The 20,013-nt window shown below is 42.0% G+C and overlaps 1 protein-coding gene across 2 annotated transcripts; it reads right to left on the reverse strand.

Annotated features, from left to right (window-relative positions):
* Positions 1-7,790: 7,790 nt before the first annotated feature.
* On the reverse strand, positions 7,791-15,557 carry PCK1 (phosphoenolpyruvate carboxykinase 1). Of its 2 annotated transcripts, none has more exons than XM_013190722.3 (10): positions 15,423-15,557; positions 14,949-15,196; positions 13,361-13,542; positions 12,546-12,749; positions 12,035-12,222; positions 10,916-11,078; positions 10,561-10,785; positions 10,336-10,467; positions 9,495-9,590; positions 7,791-8,900 (listed from the first exon to the last, which is right to left on the reverse strand). In XM_013190722.3, the coding sequence occupies exons 2-10, from the start codon at positions 15,170-15,172 to the stop codon at positions 8,446-8,448; spliced, it is 1,869 nt and encodes a 622-aa protein (XP_013046176.3). In that variant the 5' UTR covers positions 15,173-15,196; positions 15,423-15,557; the 3' UTR covers positions 7,791-8,445. The 2 variants fall into 2 exon arrangements, with proteins under 2 accessions (XP_013046176.3, XP_013046184.3); XM_013190730.3 differs by having other exon boundaries at positions 14,949-15,224; positions 15,423-15,556.
* Between the last annotated feature and the right edge of the window lie 4,456 nt (positions 15,558-20,013).

A 20,013-nucleotide genomic window follows, 5' to 3' on the forward strand; every position in this document is an offset into this window, starting at 1 on the left:
GTGGCTGGTGTCATGGGTCCCTGTATTGTGTGCAGCACGCAACAGTAATGTTAGGCACCTGGCATCAGTGGTGTTAATATTGAGAAATATCTGGTTGTGCACACAGGCAGGCTGCAAACCTTCTGTTAGCAAAAACAGCCACCGAAATCCTTGACCTACTTTGTTCTGAGAGGTTGCATTCCCTCTTCTAGAGGCTTTTGAGTTTTTGCAGTAAGGGAATGCTTAGCACTGCAGCCAGAAGTTTGTGGGGAGGAAAGCTGGCAGCTGCTGCAGCCTTGGGTGCCTGCAAAGAGTTAACCTGCACCGCTGGTTGCATGACAGCCCCCAGCTGTCTGTGCCTTCCCCTCTAGCGTTTCTCTCCATTATTTCATCAAAGCAACAGGCATGGTTTTAATTTTCCATGACTTGCTTATGAAATATGATCCTTGCTGTAATAAAGAAATGATTTGGTTTGTAATGGATACATAAGAAATCAATTTCCTATTTTTAAATTAGGTAGGATTAACAATGAAGCAAACAATAAGCAGAGCGACGGGGAGAAAGAGGAATGGGAGAAAGACCCAACAGCCCCGAGACAGGGCTGACTGCACTTGGCCGTGTTACACTGCAGTTGTTAATTGCTTCAGTGAGGCACTCACAGCTGTAGTGTTTCTTCCAATGTATATGCATTTTCTGCTTGAAAATTATGGTTTGGGGAAGATTGCTGAAGATTCATGACTCTCCTTCTGCCTAGCAGTGACATTTAAGGTGCAACACAGTTTCTGTTCAAATTCATGGTTCAAAAACACCCAGCGCCACCATAAATGTCTCGGGAACAGATGTCCTCCCCGGTCGTCCCGCTGCGTCTTCAGCAGGGACAGCATCCAGCCAGCGCGCTTGCCTGGACCAGGAGGCTGGGAGCTGCTCTCCAGCAACTGGAATAGGAGAAGCTTCCAGCTTCTGCTTTCTAAGGTTAGAGCGGTATGGGAGAGAGCTGCTCGCTGGTAGATACCGCAGCGGTGCGATGTGGTAGTCTGTGAAGGGGTTTTAATTGCCAGTGCTAGAAACTGCCAGGTCGCCGAATGTCGGGTGCCCCTCCTGTACCTTCCCCCTACACCACCCGCCGGCATTGCGCAGGGACCCCTGGCTGGGCAGCTGTCAGAGGTCCTGCACAGGACTAGTGAGCACAGTCACCTGCCTGGCAGCTGGATGTACTTCTCCCTGAAAAAAATAAAATATCCGATCCCTGCTGTAGTAGACATTCCCAACGCTTGGTAATCCTGTGCTGGTTCCCCGTGCTGTGCCTGCTGAGGTCTGCCAGAGGGCCCTGGGAGATGCAGGGAGGTGGCGTAGCCCTTCGCCTCTCAGGATGCTCTGCACGCTCTGTTCCCCGGCTGTCCCGGGACAGCCACCGCGTGCAGGGCATGAAGCAGCTGCAGGGCACGAAGCAGCTGCTGTTTGGCTGTGCGGGGGCCGTGCCGCACGGGCACCCATTTCTCTCCAGGGCGCCGTTCCTTGAAGTTTGCAGGCGTCTCCGAAGGCGGATTGCCCTTTAGACCTTGGACTGCAGACAGTTGATACAGGTTTCCCTGCCAAGCCACACGGAGCGTTGCCAGCATGTTTTTGTGTCATTAACAGATGTGCTGTTGCTCTGTTTGCCTACGCACGCAGCGCGCTCGCTCCTCTGCACGGGGAGCTCGAGGATCAGGCTGTCCTCGGAGCTCTCTGCCTTGGAGTGCTCTGCAGGTGGGGAGGTGTGCGTTCACAGAACCAGGGGTAACGAGCCCGTCCGAGTCTGTCCCCCTCAGCAAATCGCAGAATTGCACTCTAGACTTGCTAGAGCTGCTCTTTTGGTGCCAGCATCTCCTCCTGGCCCAGCTCCACGCTTGTGCTAAGTGGCTTTGGAGCTGCCCCAGGGGTCTGTCACGGGTTGGAATTAGAGTTGCATTTGGCTGGCTGGTCTGTCTTTCCTTCCTGGATGCTATTGCTTTTTTTAGCTTATCTCGGTTCTGCATGGGTTTGTGAGTTCCTGCTGAAGTCTCTAACAAGATTTGTATGGTGGCTTCTTTTTTCCTCCAAGCAATCATAATTTGGCCAGAAATAAATGTCTGCAAAAATCTTTTTAAAGTCTCTCCTTCATGTAGGTTTCAGCAGCCTTCTTGAGAGACAAGCCATAAAAACTGATGGGACTTATGGAAATGGTTGGTAGGACTTGTAGGACTGGGCAGAAGTCCAAACAATTTCTTGTAATCTTCTCCACATAGATCTGTTATTGCTGGGGCAGGTACCAGATGCATTATCACTACTAATCTCCTTCAGGGGTGGAGGGGTGCCTGAGTGCAGATAACTATGATGAAACAGAGCCAGGATTCTGTCTTTGTGCTATAAAGTCCAAGAAAACTCCACGGAATCTGAGGCCTGCTTCTACTTACTAGTGTCAGAAGGATATTGTTTTTGTACTCTTAAGATGCACAGTTCTCAAACATCCTCCTCCTCCCTTTCCCAGCTGCTGTCCCAGTCAAATATATAGTTTTCTTTCTCTCCTTTTTTTTTTCCTACTGGCTACCTCTGGAGCTTCCATTAACTGTTCGTAGGATCCCCAGCTGAAGGGACAGAACAGATGAAATGTACTAAAACAAACCCCAGCAGAAAACCCACAGATTCTTCTTATTAGTTGGGGGTTCTGCCTTCCAATTCCCCTGCCACTGCAGTGTGGCACTTCACAACCTTGCTGTTTGATATTAACGTAATCCCTCCTGAGGTGGAAAGGAAGTTCAGGCATGCTTACCTTAACCTGGTCGTAGTTGAACAAGCTATAGAAAAAGGAAAGTAGGCACTAATTTGTGTCGGAGTCTGGGCAAACCAGGAGTCAGATTGCTCAACCAGAGTCTGTGCAGCGCGCTGTCACCTCCAGAAGGTTCCCTTGGGTAATTCCTGGGAGAGCCGGACTGCTCCAGGCTTAGCAGCACATAAACACAAAGTCACACTGCTTTTGTAGCTCTAGTGGATACCAGGGGCCATGCTGTTCACCCTGCGGGCTGGAATTTATCTGTGTGCCACTTGCAAGCAAGGCTCTGTTGCCTCCTGAACCAGCTGAACTGGCACCATCTTGCAGCATTTAGGTTTCACTCTGCCTCCAACCTTGGATAAATTTGAAGCTGCTATTCATAGCCACTCGCAGGATCTGGAGCTCCAGAACACCATGGGAAGTTTATCATCTGTTCAGGAAGACACAGATAAATATAGGGATGGTTTCCGGTGGGTAAAATAAGGTTTTGTTGTGCTCGTCACATTCATAGCTGAGATGGCATTCTTACGCGCGTGCTGTCGCTGTGCCAGGCTCCAGTGTGGATCGGGGCCTTCCTAGGATTTCACTGCAGAGATGTGGGGAACAGCAAGAGTTCAGGCTATTAGTTTAGCTGGTTTAAAGCCCTCAGGACTATCCAAAGCAGAGGTAAGATCTATTAGCTGTGAATTTAGAAGCTATTTTCCATGGAGGGTGAGCTTAGTTTTGCTCTGGAAAACAGCTGTTTATTAGGAGCAAATGTATGGGAAGGGTAATTCCTTGGGCATCTCAACCTGGGGAATGGTGTCTGGTGCTTTACAAGAAAAAGAACAACCTTTAGTAGCTTGGATAACAACAAAGAACAACAACAAACAGCAGCTTTACAAAAGTTTCTTTTAGCTGAATAAAAGGCCTTGGGGCTGTGCCCAAAAACTTTGATATGTTCCTTTGGGAGGATTAAACAGATGTTTTCTTTTCTTTTTCTCTCTCTCTCTTTTTTTTTTTTTTCCTCTCTCCAGTGGTTAATATTTTACATTTCCAAAGAAGATACAAAAAACAATTCTGGGGTGTGTTGACACGCCCCAGAAAAAGTTCTGTTAGCAGTTTATCAGCTTGAACTAAAGCTGAAATTAAGTAATCTCAAAACCTACATCTGGTCACATTTATTCTGGAGAGGAGCCATGGCAAGCCCAATGGAGCAAGCATGAAGACGAGCAAAATGAATGCAGAGTTGACCAGTGTCACTGGTGGTAGCAAAGGCAGTGCAAAGCCCTTCATGCCACGGAGGGACAGCTCAGGTCTTCTGCACAGCCTCTTACAACGAAGAAACCGTAATGATGTTTGTGTTTGCGGTGATCAGAAACAGCCTGAATTTTGCATATTGGTATATGTGGATTTCTGTAATTTGCTCACAAAATCCTTCTCTGTTCAAGTATTTCAGCCAAAAGTTATATCCATGATGGTTGCAGAATGTGGTAAAGGCATACAATAGCAATTTATTTTTTCCTTCTCTCCTCTGGTTTTATACCTTGCTATTTTGCATACAGATTCACAGATGTGGTGGGACGTGTTCTGGAATCCTGTTGACTGAGGTTTGCCAGCACCGATTTGACAAATGTGCCCTTTTGTATTGTTGAGGTTAAACCACTGCCAGAAATGTCCTCCATGATCGACAATAACGATTACTAATTTGGAATTCAGAGTGCTCTGCTTTGCCATTCATAAGCAGCATTTCAGTAGTCTTCCAGCCAGGTATGTCTCCAGTCACGATAATTGTCTTCAGTTAGGGAGCTAATTGACTATACTGCAGCAAGTATGGAATAAATCATGTTACTATGGTAGCCAAGGTTTTTGGAAAACAGTATTTCCCACAGCATAAATGCCGTTCTCCGAATTTTTCTTCTTTCCCTGAAAATAGCCCTATCATCACAGAGTTGTGAGATTTAAAGCTGGATTTTGCTTTTTCCCAAGAAGGGTTCTGCAGCAATGCTGCTTTCTCAGTGTTATTTATTTGGTTTAGCCTTCGTTCATGTTAACAGAATAGAGGTGTGTTGATAACCTGTATGCCCGGACTAATCATGACCCAGACTGGAGCCTGAGAAAGGGTTTTGAAGGAACAAGACAAAATGCAGGTGAAAATCTGAACCTTGAAACATTTAGAAATGAGTTCAAAGCAAGGTATCCAGCTCGGAGACTTCTCTATCTGTGCAAAGATAGGACTGGGGCCTGGGTCTGAGCTTTATGGAATTGTCTGTACTAACGTGGGTACTTGGCACTGAGGCCAGGATTTTTGTCTGAGTGGTTAAAAGTCAATTAAAGAGATTGCACTAATTTTACGGGAGTCGAGCAGGGCCTCCCTGGATGTGGTGTGTCCATTGCTGTGCCGTCTTGTTTCAGTGAATCATCGCATAAATAAAGTATCAGACCATATCCTCAACAGTATTCATGGTTAAACTGTGATTTTGACTTCGTCTCTCCTCTTTTCAGCCACCGGTAGATCCACAAGTGTTTTAACAAAGTATTTTGTTTCTCGCTTCCCAGAATACCAAGTGCATTTCATAACACAGCTGTTGCAAATGTTATGGCTCTGTACACTTCATGTGTTAGTCTTTCCTGTGCTTCCTTTCTCTGAATCACATTTAATAGGCCAAGTTTTATATTTCTCTACTAATTTGTTGAAATTTATTGCATTTGTTGCCTTCCCCTCTTTCTTTTGAAAATCAAGAGAACTTCCAAATTTCAATTTAAAAGCATTTTGTTCTAATTCATTTTGTTTTTATGGAGCATAGTATTTGTTGGAGAGAGGGAAGTTGAGATCATAATCTGGCACGGTTGACTAAGTTTCTAAATTTTAAACCGCCGCCTTCTCTCTTTTTAAACATTTTCTCTGCCAATACTAAACATTTTGATCATTCAAAATGTAAATTGTACTCCCCATAGATGCTGATGGGTTACAGATATATTTACATACAAAGAAGCTGTTGAATGATTCACGTAAAAAGTTATTTTCTTGTTCTCAGGCCTAATGGTACAACAGATTTTTTCCCCATTTTCTGTAGTCTTTGGAACGATTCACGTGCCCGCCAGTCTCTGAGCAGTACTTGAGAAGGTGCATGTGGTTAAAACATGTGGAGCCAGAGCTGTAAATGGTTTAAATATTTTTGTGCCAGAATTCCTTGTGATAGCCCTTTCTCACGAGTTGCGTGAAGTTATATGGGAAGAGCACCCAAAGGATGAGAGGGAGCTGGAGTCTGACAGCCTCTGGGCGAGGCGGCCACTGCTGGAGAAAGCAAGGGTTTAGTCACAATAGGGAATTCAGTGTTTTGTGCTGGGGGGCGATGTTTTTGAGCCAGTCAGCACCTTGTACCACAGACTTTGCGTATAGCACACCCCCAGCTGGCAATGCAGTTACATTGGCTCATGGTGGTGGTACCTACCTCCTTGCTGAGCAGCATTTCGTGGGACAAGTGTCACTCGCTTATCCCAGTATGTTTGCCGGGCTTTGGCATAGGTCCCTGTGGCATGAAGTATGAGCCACTCCTTTTGTCATATTCGGAACATTGAGCCTAGCTGAGAAGGCAGAAAAGCATGCTAGAGATGCTCAGAGGCATTCTGGAAAGCCCCAAGCTTCTGTACATCTCCTGGGCAGTACTTCAAAATGCACTTGGAGTGTTTCTGCACTGCTCAGGACTAAGATCTTCTCATGAGGCCCTTAAAAAACTCTGAGTCTGATTGGCCATAATTCTCTGATATTAGCCTGACAGATTTTCTTAGATTTCCTAAGTATAGGATTGACCATGTCAATCAGCTATTTATAGAGTTACTCTATAAACAACTCTGTTTTATACATATGATAGCGCTCCTTGAATCCCAGAGGAGCGCATAAACTAGTTTCTGTTGGCTCGCTTTTTCCTCTGCTGAGTTATTTATAGTCTTCCCCTTTGATTTATTTATATATTTCAATTTGGAGCCCATTCAAGATTATGCAGGCTAAAGATGACCGTACAGGAGACCTGCATCCATGCAGATGTGCTGCTGACCAGCAAAGAGGCCAACTGGCCATCATCTCTACAGAGTCTGTGCAGCCCTCCTCTGCTTTCCTCACAGCTTTCTATTCTGTTTTGTTTGTTTTGTTTGTGTTTATTTTATTTTATTTTGTGAGATTTATCTATTGACTTGTGTTGTATTGCTTGTTTCAGAGTTGATAATGTTTGTGTTAACTCCTAAACCTGAAGCCAGGAGGTAGTTAGCAGCTCTTCAGGCTATGTGACCTCTCCTAGCAAACTTTGAAGGGCATCTGTTGACCAGCCCTGGTACTGTTTGCTTTGTGAGGAAGCAGGGTCTATAAAAAGGCTTATTACACAATGTAAGTGATTTTCTTTTTGCTAAGCAAATATTTGCAATATATTTGGGGAGATCAAGCATTCAAAGTGAAAAAGCAGGATACCTGCCAGGGACATGAGAAGCATGTAAAGGACACCTTTATTCGGGAGCACATGGGACAGTTTTAGTATCTTGATCTACAAGGAAACCAACTTTGGGCCCATTTAGCCCCCAATTTTCATTGAGCTCTAAGGCTTTAGGCATCTCGCCCAACCCAGAAAACTTCCCAAACTGTCTTTACTTCAACAGCTCTACTAGTTATTTTTGCAAAAGCCAAGGTATTGTGGAACAGAGAGAAATCCTATGGCTTTAGCAAATGAGCAACAGCCTAACACAGGGCTTTCCTAGAGGGTAGTTTATTTTATAAATGTCTGAAGCAACTAATAATGCCCAGTTATGGAGAACACATGTCTAGCTGGATGACTGCTCTCAGCTGGTATCATAATCTCTATATCATTTCTTTGGCTTGAATAAAGGTTGCAAAGAAAGTATGTGGTTTAAACAGTTTTGCTTAGGAGTAGCAGACCAATGCTAGTCGGCATCTAACTTCCCCAAGTGAATTTGTCTCTGTGCTGTGGTATTGACAGGAGGCCCAAATTGTAGGCATGTAGTTTTATAAACAGTGAAAATACTGGAAATGAGGTCATATTTTATATAAACATTTATTTCAATAGTTTAAAGAACAAGCCATGCAAAACATCTGGAAATCACAGGAACATGAGGCATATATAATAGCGATATCTTAAATATGCATTAGTAATACAAAGTCATCTTTCACTCTGGTAAAAGTTACAACTTCATTTTTTCTAAAAATATTTAAGCATGAAATATCCTTAGATAATACATATATACAACATTTAATTTTCATTCTTTCCTGTAAGCGATACTGCTGAAGTATGAAAAAATTAGTCTGAGACTCTAGTGGCTTGTGTGATAGGAACAACGTGCTACACCTTGCGGGGTGGATCATTTTAGATCGTATCTGCAGAACTGTCAGCAAGTAATTTAAATACATCATAGCTATATGCAGAGTTGTGCATGTGAGTGACAGATCAGAGTTCTGAAGACCGTGCACATACATTCTCACAGCTGCTCACCAATTCACAACAACTGATGCAGTTATAAATCATTAGGTCTGGAGTTACTTTAGGATACCCTTATCTATAGCCCAGCCAAACTAAGACCTACTTTCATTATAACCCCTGTTCATCAGTGTGCTGTTGTACTTCCAGTGGTGATTTGGTAAAATGTTTTTGTCCTGTATATGTGGATTGATAAATAATTGTTTTTCTGATCAGCTACAACTGTTTTATCCTCATCTCCAAGGCAAGCATTTCTCTTTCTATTTCGTAGGGAAGGTCAGCATTAACTTGCCCTTCAAAGTATTGTTTGATTTCTTCCACCTCCTTTTCCCAGAACTCTTTGGAGATATCAAACAGTTCAGTCAAGTTAACGTCTTCTAAACCCTTCAGGTTCAAAGCAGCGTCAGCAGGGATGTAACCTATAGCAGTTGGCTTGGCAGAGGCCTTCCCTTGAATTCTGTTGAACATCCACTCCAGCACACGGGAATTTTCTCCATAGCCAGGCCACAGGAATTTCCCTTGGCTGTCTTTCCGGAACCAGTTAACATGAAAGATCCTTGGTAGTCTTGCCGCTGGGCGATGTGCCATGCTAAGCCAGTGGGCTAAGTATTTGCCAAAATTGTAGCCAAAGAAAGGTCTCATGGCAAATGGATCGTGCATAATGATTTTGCCTGTTCGAAACACAAATGGAGATTGTTAAGGAATAAATAGCACATTTATTCTAAAGCACAAAGAGTCAGTTCCTCCCGGGATTTAGTACCTAACCACCTTAGCCCCTTAACCACCTTTCTGCATCTGAACCAAACAACTTTAAGAAATGGTACAAACATGAACCTTGAAGTACAAATTAGATTAATTTTTGCAGTCAATGGAAAGTAAATTTCTTAAATCTCAGGTAAAGCAGCTTAAATGTAGATCCTTGAGAGCTGGCTTTCATTGTTCCTGTATTTTTATTGAGCTCTAGCAGAACAGAAAATGTAAGTTTATTTATCACAAACTGTAACAGGAACTCTGTATCAACTCTTCTGGCAACCCCATGATTGCACCCTGTTCTGCATGGTTGCCACCTAGGGGATTATTTTGCTTAATTTGACTTTTACAGAGAATTTGGCTTTTAATTCCAGTACAAATATTTTCTATCACGAAAATGCACAGGTTGCAAAACTAGCTGCCAAGATTCAAATGTGAAAGAGCAGAGGGGGAGGACAGCTCTCCAGAGAGACGATTGCTTTTAATACAGGTAGGCAGACTAGATTTGGATTTACCTTTGTGCTCAGCAGCTGCTGTTGCTTCAGATCTCATGGCTGCTCCTATAAATACTCCGTGCTGCCAGTTAAAAGCCTCATATACAAGAGGCACACCTGTAAAGAACAAAGTCACTTCAGTAATTAGTGATCCAGAAGCATTTTTATAACAGGTTTTGCTACCTGAGATACTGCTGTATGCCTGCTACTATGTAATTTATTCTAATTTTTCTATATTTTTTTAACTTAGTTCATTTCCTGCCCTCTTAGAGTAATTTATATGGATATTTTCAAAACTGGCTACTGTTTATTGAACGCATCAATGTTTAGGTACTCAGCTGCCTGGGGCCTTAGAATTCCCAGTAGATTTTACTGGAAACAGATACTAGGTCTGTGGTCACGATCATGATATTAGACTCAGACCTAGCATTACTTCAGTTTCTTTTCTAGCGTTAGGTGACCTTTAACAGAACAACTTATTTCACTTAATTATCTGCAAACTGTCTACAACTGGTTTAATTCTCTAAGCATTTCCTATCTAAACTAGTTAGACTATAAGCAATTTGAGACAAATACAGTAATTTGCTATGTGTCTATCATTACTCAGGGTAGTGGGTCCTGATCTCTCTCCAGTCCTCTGCTATCACTACCTGTTTTTATGTTAACATCTAACAATTTAGATGTTGAAATATCAATGGCTGTAAGTGTGTGTGTCAAAGGCTAACACAGAGAAGTTGGGCTAGCATGGTTATTTCCTTGCTTTTGCAGCCATGACAGCAAGATCTGTGTCTATGCCCAGTTGTGTTTCAACCCTTCTGTGATGAGCACTTCAGGCTTGCTACAAGGCTGCTGCATCTCTTACCAGCAGGTCTGCGGCCTCCAAATATTATCCCTTCAATGGGGACACCTTCGGGTGATTCCCAGGCAGGGTCCATGATGGGGCACTGGCTGGCTGGAGTGCAGAATCGTGAGTTGGGATGAGCACAAGGTTCCCCTGTACAGAATACAATAAAAAGGTCATAATGACAGATTGAAGTGAAATTCAGCAGAGAAAGCCAGGAGAGAATGTGGAATAAGGCAGGGTTACCATTATCTGGGGTCCAGTCCTTGTTCTTCCATGAAGTCAGGGTTACTCCTGGCGGCAATTGCTCGTCAATGCCTTCCCAATAGACACCGCCATCACTGGTTTCAGCTACGTTGGTAAAGATGGTGTTCTTGAATATGGTTTTAATAGCATTGGGGTTTGTTTTGACTGAGGTTCCAGGGGCAACTCCAAAAAAGCCATTTTCTGGATTGATTGCCCTTAAGTGGCCTGAAAGTTAAATGACAAAATATAAATAAATAAAACTGTTTCAGTTCTCTTCAGAACTTTGTAGCATGTCTTGCTGACCCTAAAAATAAACAGTAGTGGACTGTACTACAATGCAATTTCAGTTCAATACCTTGTTCATCAAATTTCATCCAGGCGATATCATCACCCACGCACTCAATCTTCCATCCTGGCAGGCTTGGGTTCATCATGGCCAAGTTAGTTTTTCCACAGGCACTAGGGAATGCTGCAGCAAAATACTTCTTCTCACCTTCTGGATTTGTAATGCCCAGGATCTATTGAAAAGCAGATGCAACTGTTAAACGGGTTTCTTCTTGCATTTTTCATTTTGAAGATTGTCTTGCAGCAAGTACTAATGATAAAACATTTAATTATGCAAATTTCTTCCTACAAACGAAGCAGCATATAATATAGTTGACAAATAACACAAGCTATGTTTTATTCATCAAAAAGTCCCCTCTTTTTTCCCTTAGATTATGTGTAAGGAGATTTTTTTTTTTAGAAATGTCAGGTGTGTATGATTCAATTTTTATTTATTTATTTTGCCAATTAAAGATGTACAGACTGTATACAGCTGCGTTTCTCAGCTGAGACAAGAAAAACAGGCAATATTTTTTGGCTGCATTATTGGTGTGGAGTGAGTGCACTTTATGTATGGGTACTTCTGCGCTTCTCATACTTGTAGTATGCAGATATATTTTTCTGAGACTATTCAATCGTGAAATTTAAATTTTCAGTGGTATTTTATAGTAGTATGATGTCTAAATGATAACAGAAAGCAAAGGCATGAAGGGCACAATGCAAAACTCATTTAGAAAATCTAATATTTTCAGATTTTTGAGTCCATAGAGTTCTTTATAATATGAAAGACAGCTTTCAAAACTTGCATTAATCCTTCATGATTCAGCTTGTAGGAGCAATGTGGATGCCTGGTGATGATGTTCAGGCTTTGCTCAAGTACATGGGTCTTCCTACAAGTAGCCACTGTCAGAAGTTCTAAATCTTTCTTGGTTCCTGATTTTATAGGTCCTACTTTAAAATGTTTTGGTACTTAACCTTGCAAGCAGTTTCCTATTTCTGAAAAGCCTGCCATGTGATATATTGATATCTAATGTTTCAGGACTATCCATATGAGACTGTAATTTCATTGACACCAAGATGTGATGTATTTATGTTTTGCTAATTTAGGGTTTGATGGCTGTTCAAACACACATGATTGAATAGCTCTTACCAGCATGTGCTCTGCTAACCAGCCCTCTTCCTTGGCAATTCTGCTGGCAATTCTGAGAGCAAAGCATTTTTTCCCCAGTAAGGAGTTTCCTCCATAACCGCTGCCAAATGAAATGATCTCTCTGCGATCCGGGAGATGAGCAATCAGCGTTAACTCTGGGTTGCACGGCCAGTTGTTGATTAATGGTTCTGCAGAACAGAATGTTGTGCTCATGAATGCAGCAATTTCCATGCTGGATCAGACTGTGCTGTTTCATCAGCATCGAGCCTCTGACAGCAACCCACACCAGATGCTTCAAAGGAAACCCCTTGGTAAGTACGAGGGATAATAATCTCCTTTCCATGAAATTCTCATTGAGCTTTGATTCCTTTAATTGAGTTTTGAACCTAGTGCTGTTACACAAACCACCCTAGTCTTCTATGGCAAGTGTTTCCTGAATGCAAAGAATGCAGTCAGTTCTAAAACATGCTCCTGAGAATGTCCCTGGGTGACAGTTTTTAATCTTCCTTACCTTTTAGTGGTAGAGGACATCCAACCGAGTGAAGGCATTTTACAAACTCTCCATTGCTCAGGGCTTTCAAAGCAGCTGTTCCCATCCGCGTCATGATCCTCATGCTGGCCACCACGTATGGTGAATCTGTCAGCTCAATCCCAATCTTGGACAAAGGAGACCCAATAGGCCCCATGCTGAAGGGGATGACGTACATTGTGCGTCCTGTAAAACATGGACAGGAGTAAAATGAATGATATGTGACAAGGCAAACCAAGGAACTCTTGAAAAAATCTTTATTAGCATGGAGGTTGTTTCTCACTTCTTTAAAAGCTGTTTGTCTTGTGGGTGTTTCCAATGTTTAAACATCTAGCTTACTGTTTGTCTGATCGTGTAGCAAGTTTTATCTTAAATGTTGAAAGCAGCTGTTCAGACAAAATGTCTAACCAGCAGTAAAGGTGGGTGGAGGCCAGTTTCTCTGTGGTGTAAATCACTGAAGTTATTGCTCCGGATGGGGATCCTCCATTTTCACCTCACTTGCTATCTGCTGCTGAGTTGTTTTGTGACTTGAAAAAACCACACAAATTTTCCTGCCATGCTGTATCTCTCTTTGTGAAGAACAGAATTAATTCTTTACTGGAAAGAGACTGAGGACTATGCTTGTGCAGGCATTTGGATCCGTGGTAAAGATCCAAATGAAACTTACAAATTGATTTATATCAGGGGTTCCCACCTAAGCCTTCAGCTAACATCTTTAGTTAACGATCACAATAATTACTATCAATGATGTTCCAGTAAACCTGAAAATTCAGTGTCAACCTTCCTTTCTCACCCACCTTGCATGCAGCCTGGGAATCTGGTATTGAAGGCTTTCTCAAAATCTTCTTCTGACATCCAGCGTCCCAGCTGGCTAGTTCCAGTTTTAGGGATTGGAGTGGTATCTCTCTGTTCTTGAGTGATAATGACAGTTTTGCTCTCAATTCTTGCTACATCTCTTGGGTCGGTGAGAGCCAACCAGCTGTGTTTCAATGAAAATCAGGAAATTAGACAATAATTATTTTATTTTATTTTTTTTTAATCAATATGATACTTTTCACCCTTCTGTTAGGACCCCTTTAGTACAAAAGAGTGCAATGTTTTGTAAGGCTAAAACTAAAGTGACAGAGCTAGTATAACTAAGACAATCTCAAAAATTAGTCAGATACATTCTCTCATACAAATTGTTTCAAGACTTTACAGTATGAATAACAAATTATATGGCTTGGGAAATTCTGGTTACATGTTAATATTCCTTTGCCTCTTATCTCAGCTTTATTCTCTGTTACTGACTTTCAGGGAAAAGTTAAAAATCTCATTTAATTCTCCTTCTCATCAGTATACAGTTGTTTTGCATAGGGACCACAAAGTGCTGCCTGAAGCAGAGTGGATGCCAAGCAAGTACTTTAAGTGTTGGTCTACACCCCTTTGGGTTGAGAATCCAGCCTAGTGGATTGGCATTGTCCTTTAAGGTAGAAGCATCACAAAAGAAATATTGACTGTAAGCAGGATCATAAACAGTGAAGGAGTTTATTAAATAGGATTCTTTTTTCCCTTCTGAAGAATTTTTGCTATTTATTTACAATAGAGAGGATTGTTTTACATTTTCACCTCTGCGCATAGAAATTTTCCACGAATATAAAAATGTTCTAGTTGGGCTGTCATAACCATCATCACTACAGCTAAGCATATAATTAACAATGAATAATTTATCTGGTGAATCTTGCCCTTTTCTCTCCCAAATAGTCTGCAAACAGATTGCCAAATTCCTGCACTTAGTTATTCAAAAGCCTTTGCAGATTTCTTCCATGAAGGTTTCTTAGTCGGCACGTAATTCCTGAGCATGTACTTGTTGTTAATATTCCCCTTTCATGTTGGGTTAGTTGGGAGAGATGATGAAATATTTGAAAAAAGTATTTGCTGAATACATTACAGTCAAAGCTCATCGGCATGATATGAATAATGCCTGTACTGAATAATATTTGAACACCCACAGAGCTATTTGAATGCCACAAAAAAAAGTATTTGATGAATAAACTAATTGACTAAAATAGTAGAATTCTTCAAAAGATGTATTTGCTAAATAGTATTTAACCATTGCTAATGATTAGTTACATAAGTCTCATGACATTATTTCAGTTCCCTGATTTATGTAACTAATCAATAGAGACAATGTACAGTTGATAGTCTTATTGAATAATATGTTTTATGTTAATTTTTAGAGGAAAAGTTTGCTTTTCCTACATATTTCACCTACGTAAGCTGCAGTGCCAAAATGTTCATGGAAAGCAAATATTGAAGAGTTACAAACAGTTTTAAATGTAAATGGACAGAAAATACACGTCACTATTCTGAGATGCTAACTTGACTTCCATTTATGCTACTCACCAGTTCTCATACTTGCTCAGCTTCTTAATCATGCCTTGCTCTACCATGATGTCCAGAATTTTTTTGTTTTCTTCTTCTGAGCCATCGCAGATGTGAATGTTCTCAGGTTGGCACAGCTTGGCATTACTTTCAATGAACTCCCTCGCTTCTGGAGGCAGGCTCTCCAGATCCCCCTGGGTAACCTTGGGCACGATGTTTACTTCAGCTTTCAACTCTGGGGGCATTCTTGCAGCCTGCAGTGGATCTAGCTGAGGGATTTGAAATACTGATCACAATCTAAAATCAAACATATCACATCTGTTAGCATGCTATGACATTCTAACCAGTCTTAATCTGCCTCCCTAAGGATGCATAACGCAAAAACAGAATTTGTAGTAGTCCTGATTTCTAAGCAGAAGTATATAATTAATATAAACAACTTGGATCACTGGCAGTCTCAAACTGGAAAAAATATGTAGAAACCATTCTACTTACTGTCTTTGGAAGATTGAGTTGGGTGGATGTCAGCAAGTATTTGGCTCCCCTTTCTGTTGGTCTGGTTTCACTTGCTTTGGAGTGCTCTTGTGATCATTGGTTTCCTAGGTGGCTTTCTCCTTCCTTAAATATTGTTCATGGTGTCCGTCCCACTGGGTGAGGTGAGGGAGGCTTGTCCTTTATGTCACTATTGGATATGTCTTTGGACGCTGCCACTGACGCATTGTCATCATGCAGGATTGTCAACAAAGCAGCCCTAACAAGGTAATCATTTAACAGGTTTGATTAATGAATGCTGAAAGCGGTGGTTCTTAGCCCTTGGGTTTGCTGTTTGAAGCAGTTACAAAATTTAGCAGTTTAACCAAACTTTGATCTAGTTTGACTTTGAATCCGAAAGCGTCATAAATTCTTGGTGTGTGGGAAAGGTTGAGTACAAAGAGTATCGGGAACTGGGAGCCAGGGGGTCGCCCAGGCGAGGCACAGCTGGCACGCTCTGTAAGCAGATGCTCGCTAGTTGGCTGTGAAGCGGGGGCTCGTCCAAGGTGTGTTTACTTACCTTGGGAACGCTGCCTGATCCGTGGATAAAGTTCAATGCTGAGCACTGATAGGCCTGAATAACCACTAAATATGCCTGCCTGGAGGCCTTGTTTTTCTTATTTTTGTCCACGCAATTCTTCAAGGAAAAGGCAATATAAATCTAAATGCTGAGTTTCTTTAAGTGCTGGAGAGAGAGTTTTGATTACGCCTTGCTTTAGGCTCTTGCAATGTGAGGAATTATTTTCTATCTCTACAAGCTCAGAGAAGGCTGATCAGCAGCCATCTTGGTAATTAACCCCTTCCGTCAAATCTTATTTTTAATTTTATTGGGAGTGCTATGGGGGCAAAAAAAGTATTGACACGTCTTTAAATTAGAAGGCAAACCAAAAGCACAAAAACACTCTGAAATGACTGCACCCTTGTTGTGTATGTGTCAAGTGCACTACACAAACATCTACACGTGTAGGCAGCGAATGACACCAACAGCCACTGCTACGCTTGTGATCGTGAGGGTGTGACCTCAGTCCCTTCAGGGTCTCTTCTCTAACTGTTCCCATGTCTGTCTGTCTGTCAGCTCATTACCTTCTCCCACTCCATTTTAGACCATCACGCCCATAAAGAGAGGCTGATTTTCATCTTCACTTGTCCATACAGTCAGGGTGTGTGAAGACTGAAGTATTTCAGACAAAGAAAACTGTAGAAGTAATCCTGCTGCCATTTCATCTCCCTCCACTTCCACCCAGTCCCAGCAATGCCAAATTCTGGCATTTTTGGGATTGATGGGGCAGTTTGCAGAACGAGAAATTTGGGAATGCGAGTTAAGGTTCTGGGAGTTCTCTAAAACAACAAAATTGATGCAGGTATCCAATACAAAGGATATTCATAATCTGTCACCTGCTCTGGTTCGTGCAGTCAATGAGATGTTTCCTGCAAGGCTTTCACTGATGCAGACAGCAGAGAGTTGCAAGCCCTGAAGAGCCAGGTCTGGCAGAGCAGCGCAGAGCAGAGATTTGAATTTCAAATACCACGGAGCTGAACCTCACAAGTGCAGTGATCAGAGACCACAGGAACGCTTCTCCTGGGAGCGTATCCTCTATCTCTCCTGCAAAGCCTTTTATTACGTTTTGTAAATGCAAAGGGAAGAAAATAGTGAAGTAAGAGGGGCTGTCCTTGATGCACAGCAAGGCCAAACATTGCTGAAAAGGAAAACAAAAATCTGTTAGGATAAGAGGTGCTAGAAATTGCTTCAGAAGGGGCTCTGCATTAAGACAATTTAATAAGAACACAGTGTGTTTGGAGTCCACATGCTCCATTGCTGGCGGAGCAGATCAGAAATATTTTGGTTAGCCATTTTCATGTTAAAATATATATCATTAGGTACTTTAGTAAAAATAAAATGCAGCACATTCTTCACTAATACTGAGCAGACCGTTTTTTCCAGTGAGGTACAAAAATAATCCGAGTCCTTGGTGATGGCCAGATAAAAGTCATTATAGATAGAAATAACCATCTGAGAGTAAAACAGCTTAAAAAAAAAAAAGACAAGACCAGAAAATGATCATATCGCAGCATGACTGAAGTCTGAATAAAAGCATCAAACTGGTAGCATAACAGTGCAGGATTAGTCCTAGTGCCTCTTCAATTCTGAGCAAAGGAAAAAATCCCCGAACCCGGAGCATTAGTTTCTGCCAATTAAATTATAGTCAGGCAGGTGTTGTGCAAATTTTCTCACACTGCAATCCTAACCTCCCACAATCTTGCTATACAAACTGTGGGCTTCTCTCGAGAAGACACTAAATATGCCAAATTGGTGGCACTGTGTTATGAACATATGTCCATTAAAAATCACATTAAGGATTCCAAATGTTTTTCATTTGTGATGGCAGCAGGGCTTGAGTACAGATGTCCACTGGGAATTCTAGACACTTAAGCATCAAATTACTTGTATTTAGGTAACACCTCCTATCAGAGAATCTCAAAGCCTATCACAAACACACAGTAAGCTTCAAGCCCCTGTATAAAGCATGCATAGTATTTTATACTATGGTGTAATGAAATAAGTGGAGCATACGCAAATTGAGGCCAAGATTTTATTTTATTTTTTTTCAAGAATCTTCTAATTTAGAAATTCAGCATTTAGATATCCAACACATAGCAGTAAATGTTTCATCTGAGGATAGTGAATTCTTATAACCACCAGTGGCTGCCACAAAAAATAAAATCAGAAATGGCATCTCCAATAGTTCAGTCGTAGTGGTCTCGAGACGTTCCCCCAATGCCATCACATACTGCTGTTTGCCACAAGTGTCTGCCTTCTGGATTCAGTGAGCTGAGAGATTTCACTAGTGAGAAACGTGGGAGTTGGACTGGGGGGAATGTAAGGGCTTCCTCAAAAAAAAATGTCTTGAACGTAAAGTTTATTTTTCGTTTAAGTGAAAGATCATCTTTAGTAGTAACTATAATACTCCTCTAATAGCTGATACAACTTCTTTGGATTGAACTTTTTTTGGCACTTTTTCTCTGTGCATCTTGACACTTGAAAGTGATGCTTATCAGGTGTCTTCTTGGAAGCCGTCAAATTATTTAAATGAGTGTGAATCTGACGTTTCTAGATGATAGTGTTCAACAAGTGCCTTGAAAGGAGTGTTTTGGGGATGTTTGCTCTGATGGACACCGTTCAGCCTGTTCAAAATAAAGGTTTTGAGCACTTCAACTTTCACTGACTTACTGGAATTTAATTGAATAAATGTGAGGGTTCTTAGGGTCAAGGAGAAAGTGTACAAAGTTTCAGACTTCATTGCTACAGAGCTGTAGCAAAGCACTCTCAAGGAGATCTGAAAATTAATGGCATATAACAATCCTCAGAAATTCTACCCCCTCCCATAATAATTATCCCACATATTGTCACTGCAAAAGAGTTTTTATGTCACTCGTTGTTTTGTTAAAAAATGATAGCTTTTTTTAAAGATTCTCCCAGCTAGTCAGCTAGCTGAAGAACATCGCTTCCTGATTGTTATTTTTGCTGTGAGGTTGTGCTCAGTTGACGCTGAGCGTGCTGCAATTGCTGTTTTACTGGGTGCTGCACAAGCCCCGATCCAAGGGCAGCCTTTGTAAATGTACAGCTCACAGAGACCAGGGCCTGCTCTCTCAATTTTAGAGAACAAAACCTGACCTGTGCAAATTACCTGCAGTTGCAAAAGAGCCTGTGACAGAGCCAGGTGTTTATTGCAGACCCACCGCAGCCCGTGTGATATTGCCACCTTACTACTACTTTTCTTGGGGGCAGAGCTCTGACCCAGCTGCATGAGATTTGGGGCTGCTTGTAGGATACTATGTTTGTGGATCACTCAGGCAGACTGGTTTCTTGACTGTTATTCTTCTGCTTTGGCAAAAATTTAGTCCTTTTCTTTTCTTTAGAACTCGCTTTTACAGGCTCTCAGATGTTGTTATAGTCAGCAGGGGAGGTGAGGTTCTCCTTTCCATTTTCTCTTGTAAAGGATAAAAACTGGAGTCTTGGCTAGGGAGACACTGTGGCTCATTCATGCGACAAGGATACTGAGGGATGAAGGATACTGAGGATTTAATTCCCTTCTGTCACACTGGCGACCCTTATCAGCAACACAAGACGCCCAGTCTGGAATCCGGTTTTGCAGCTGGAGCTCAGCACTTCACAAGCAGAGCAAGGCAAACATTCCCCATTAATGGTGTTTCCTCGCTTGATGGCTCTGAGCAGCACGTTATTCACTGTTCATCCTTCTTTCTCACCAGCCCATAGTTCTGGAGATGGCACTAATTCACATAATGAGCTCCGGAGCTCTCCTAAGCTACTGTAGAAGGTCTTATAGGCACATGGAGAGTTTGGACCCACCAAAGTTTTGTCTGAATTTGCCTTAGCCAGCTCAAGGCTGGTAAGAACGTGACTATGATTTTTTGCATGGTTAATGCATTTTTTTTGGCTGGATGCACAGCAGAACCACAGCCAGGAGAGAAGGGGACAAACTGTACTAAACAGAGTGGAAAACAGTCAGCATAAGGTTGTGTGTTTCCCTTCACC

This window comes from Anser cygnoides, chromosome 16 (genome assembly GCF_040182565.1).
Source record: "Anser cygnoides isolate HZ-2024a breed goose chromosome 16, Taihu_goose_T2T_genome, whole genome shotgun sequence".
NCBI classification, from domain to species: domain Eukaryota; kingdom Metazoa; phylum Chordata; class Aves; order Anseriformes; family Anatidae; genus Anser; species Anser cygnoides.

What these genes read in the sequence shown, in the direction of transcription:
- PCK1 (XM_013190722.3), bottom strand. Translation starts at nt 15,172, where the DNA reads ATGCCCCCAGAGTTGAAAGCTGAAGTAAACATCGTGCCCAAGGTTACC. An exon ending in ATTCCCAGGCTGCATGCAAG is followed by an intron (nt 12,750 to 13,360) that starts GTGGGTGAGAAA and finishes CATGTTTTACAG; the next exon opens with GACGCACAATGTACGTCATC. An exon ending in TGGAGGCCGCAGACCTGCTG is followed by an intron (nt 9,591 to 10,335) that starts GTAAGAGATGCA and finishes TGTTCTTTACAG; the next exon opens with GTGTGCCTCTTGTATATGAG.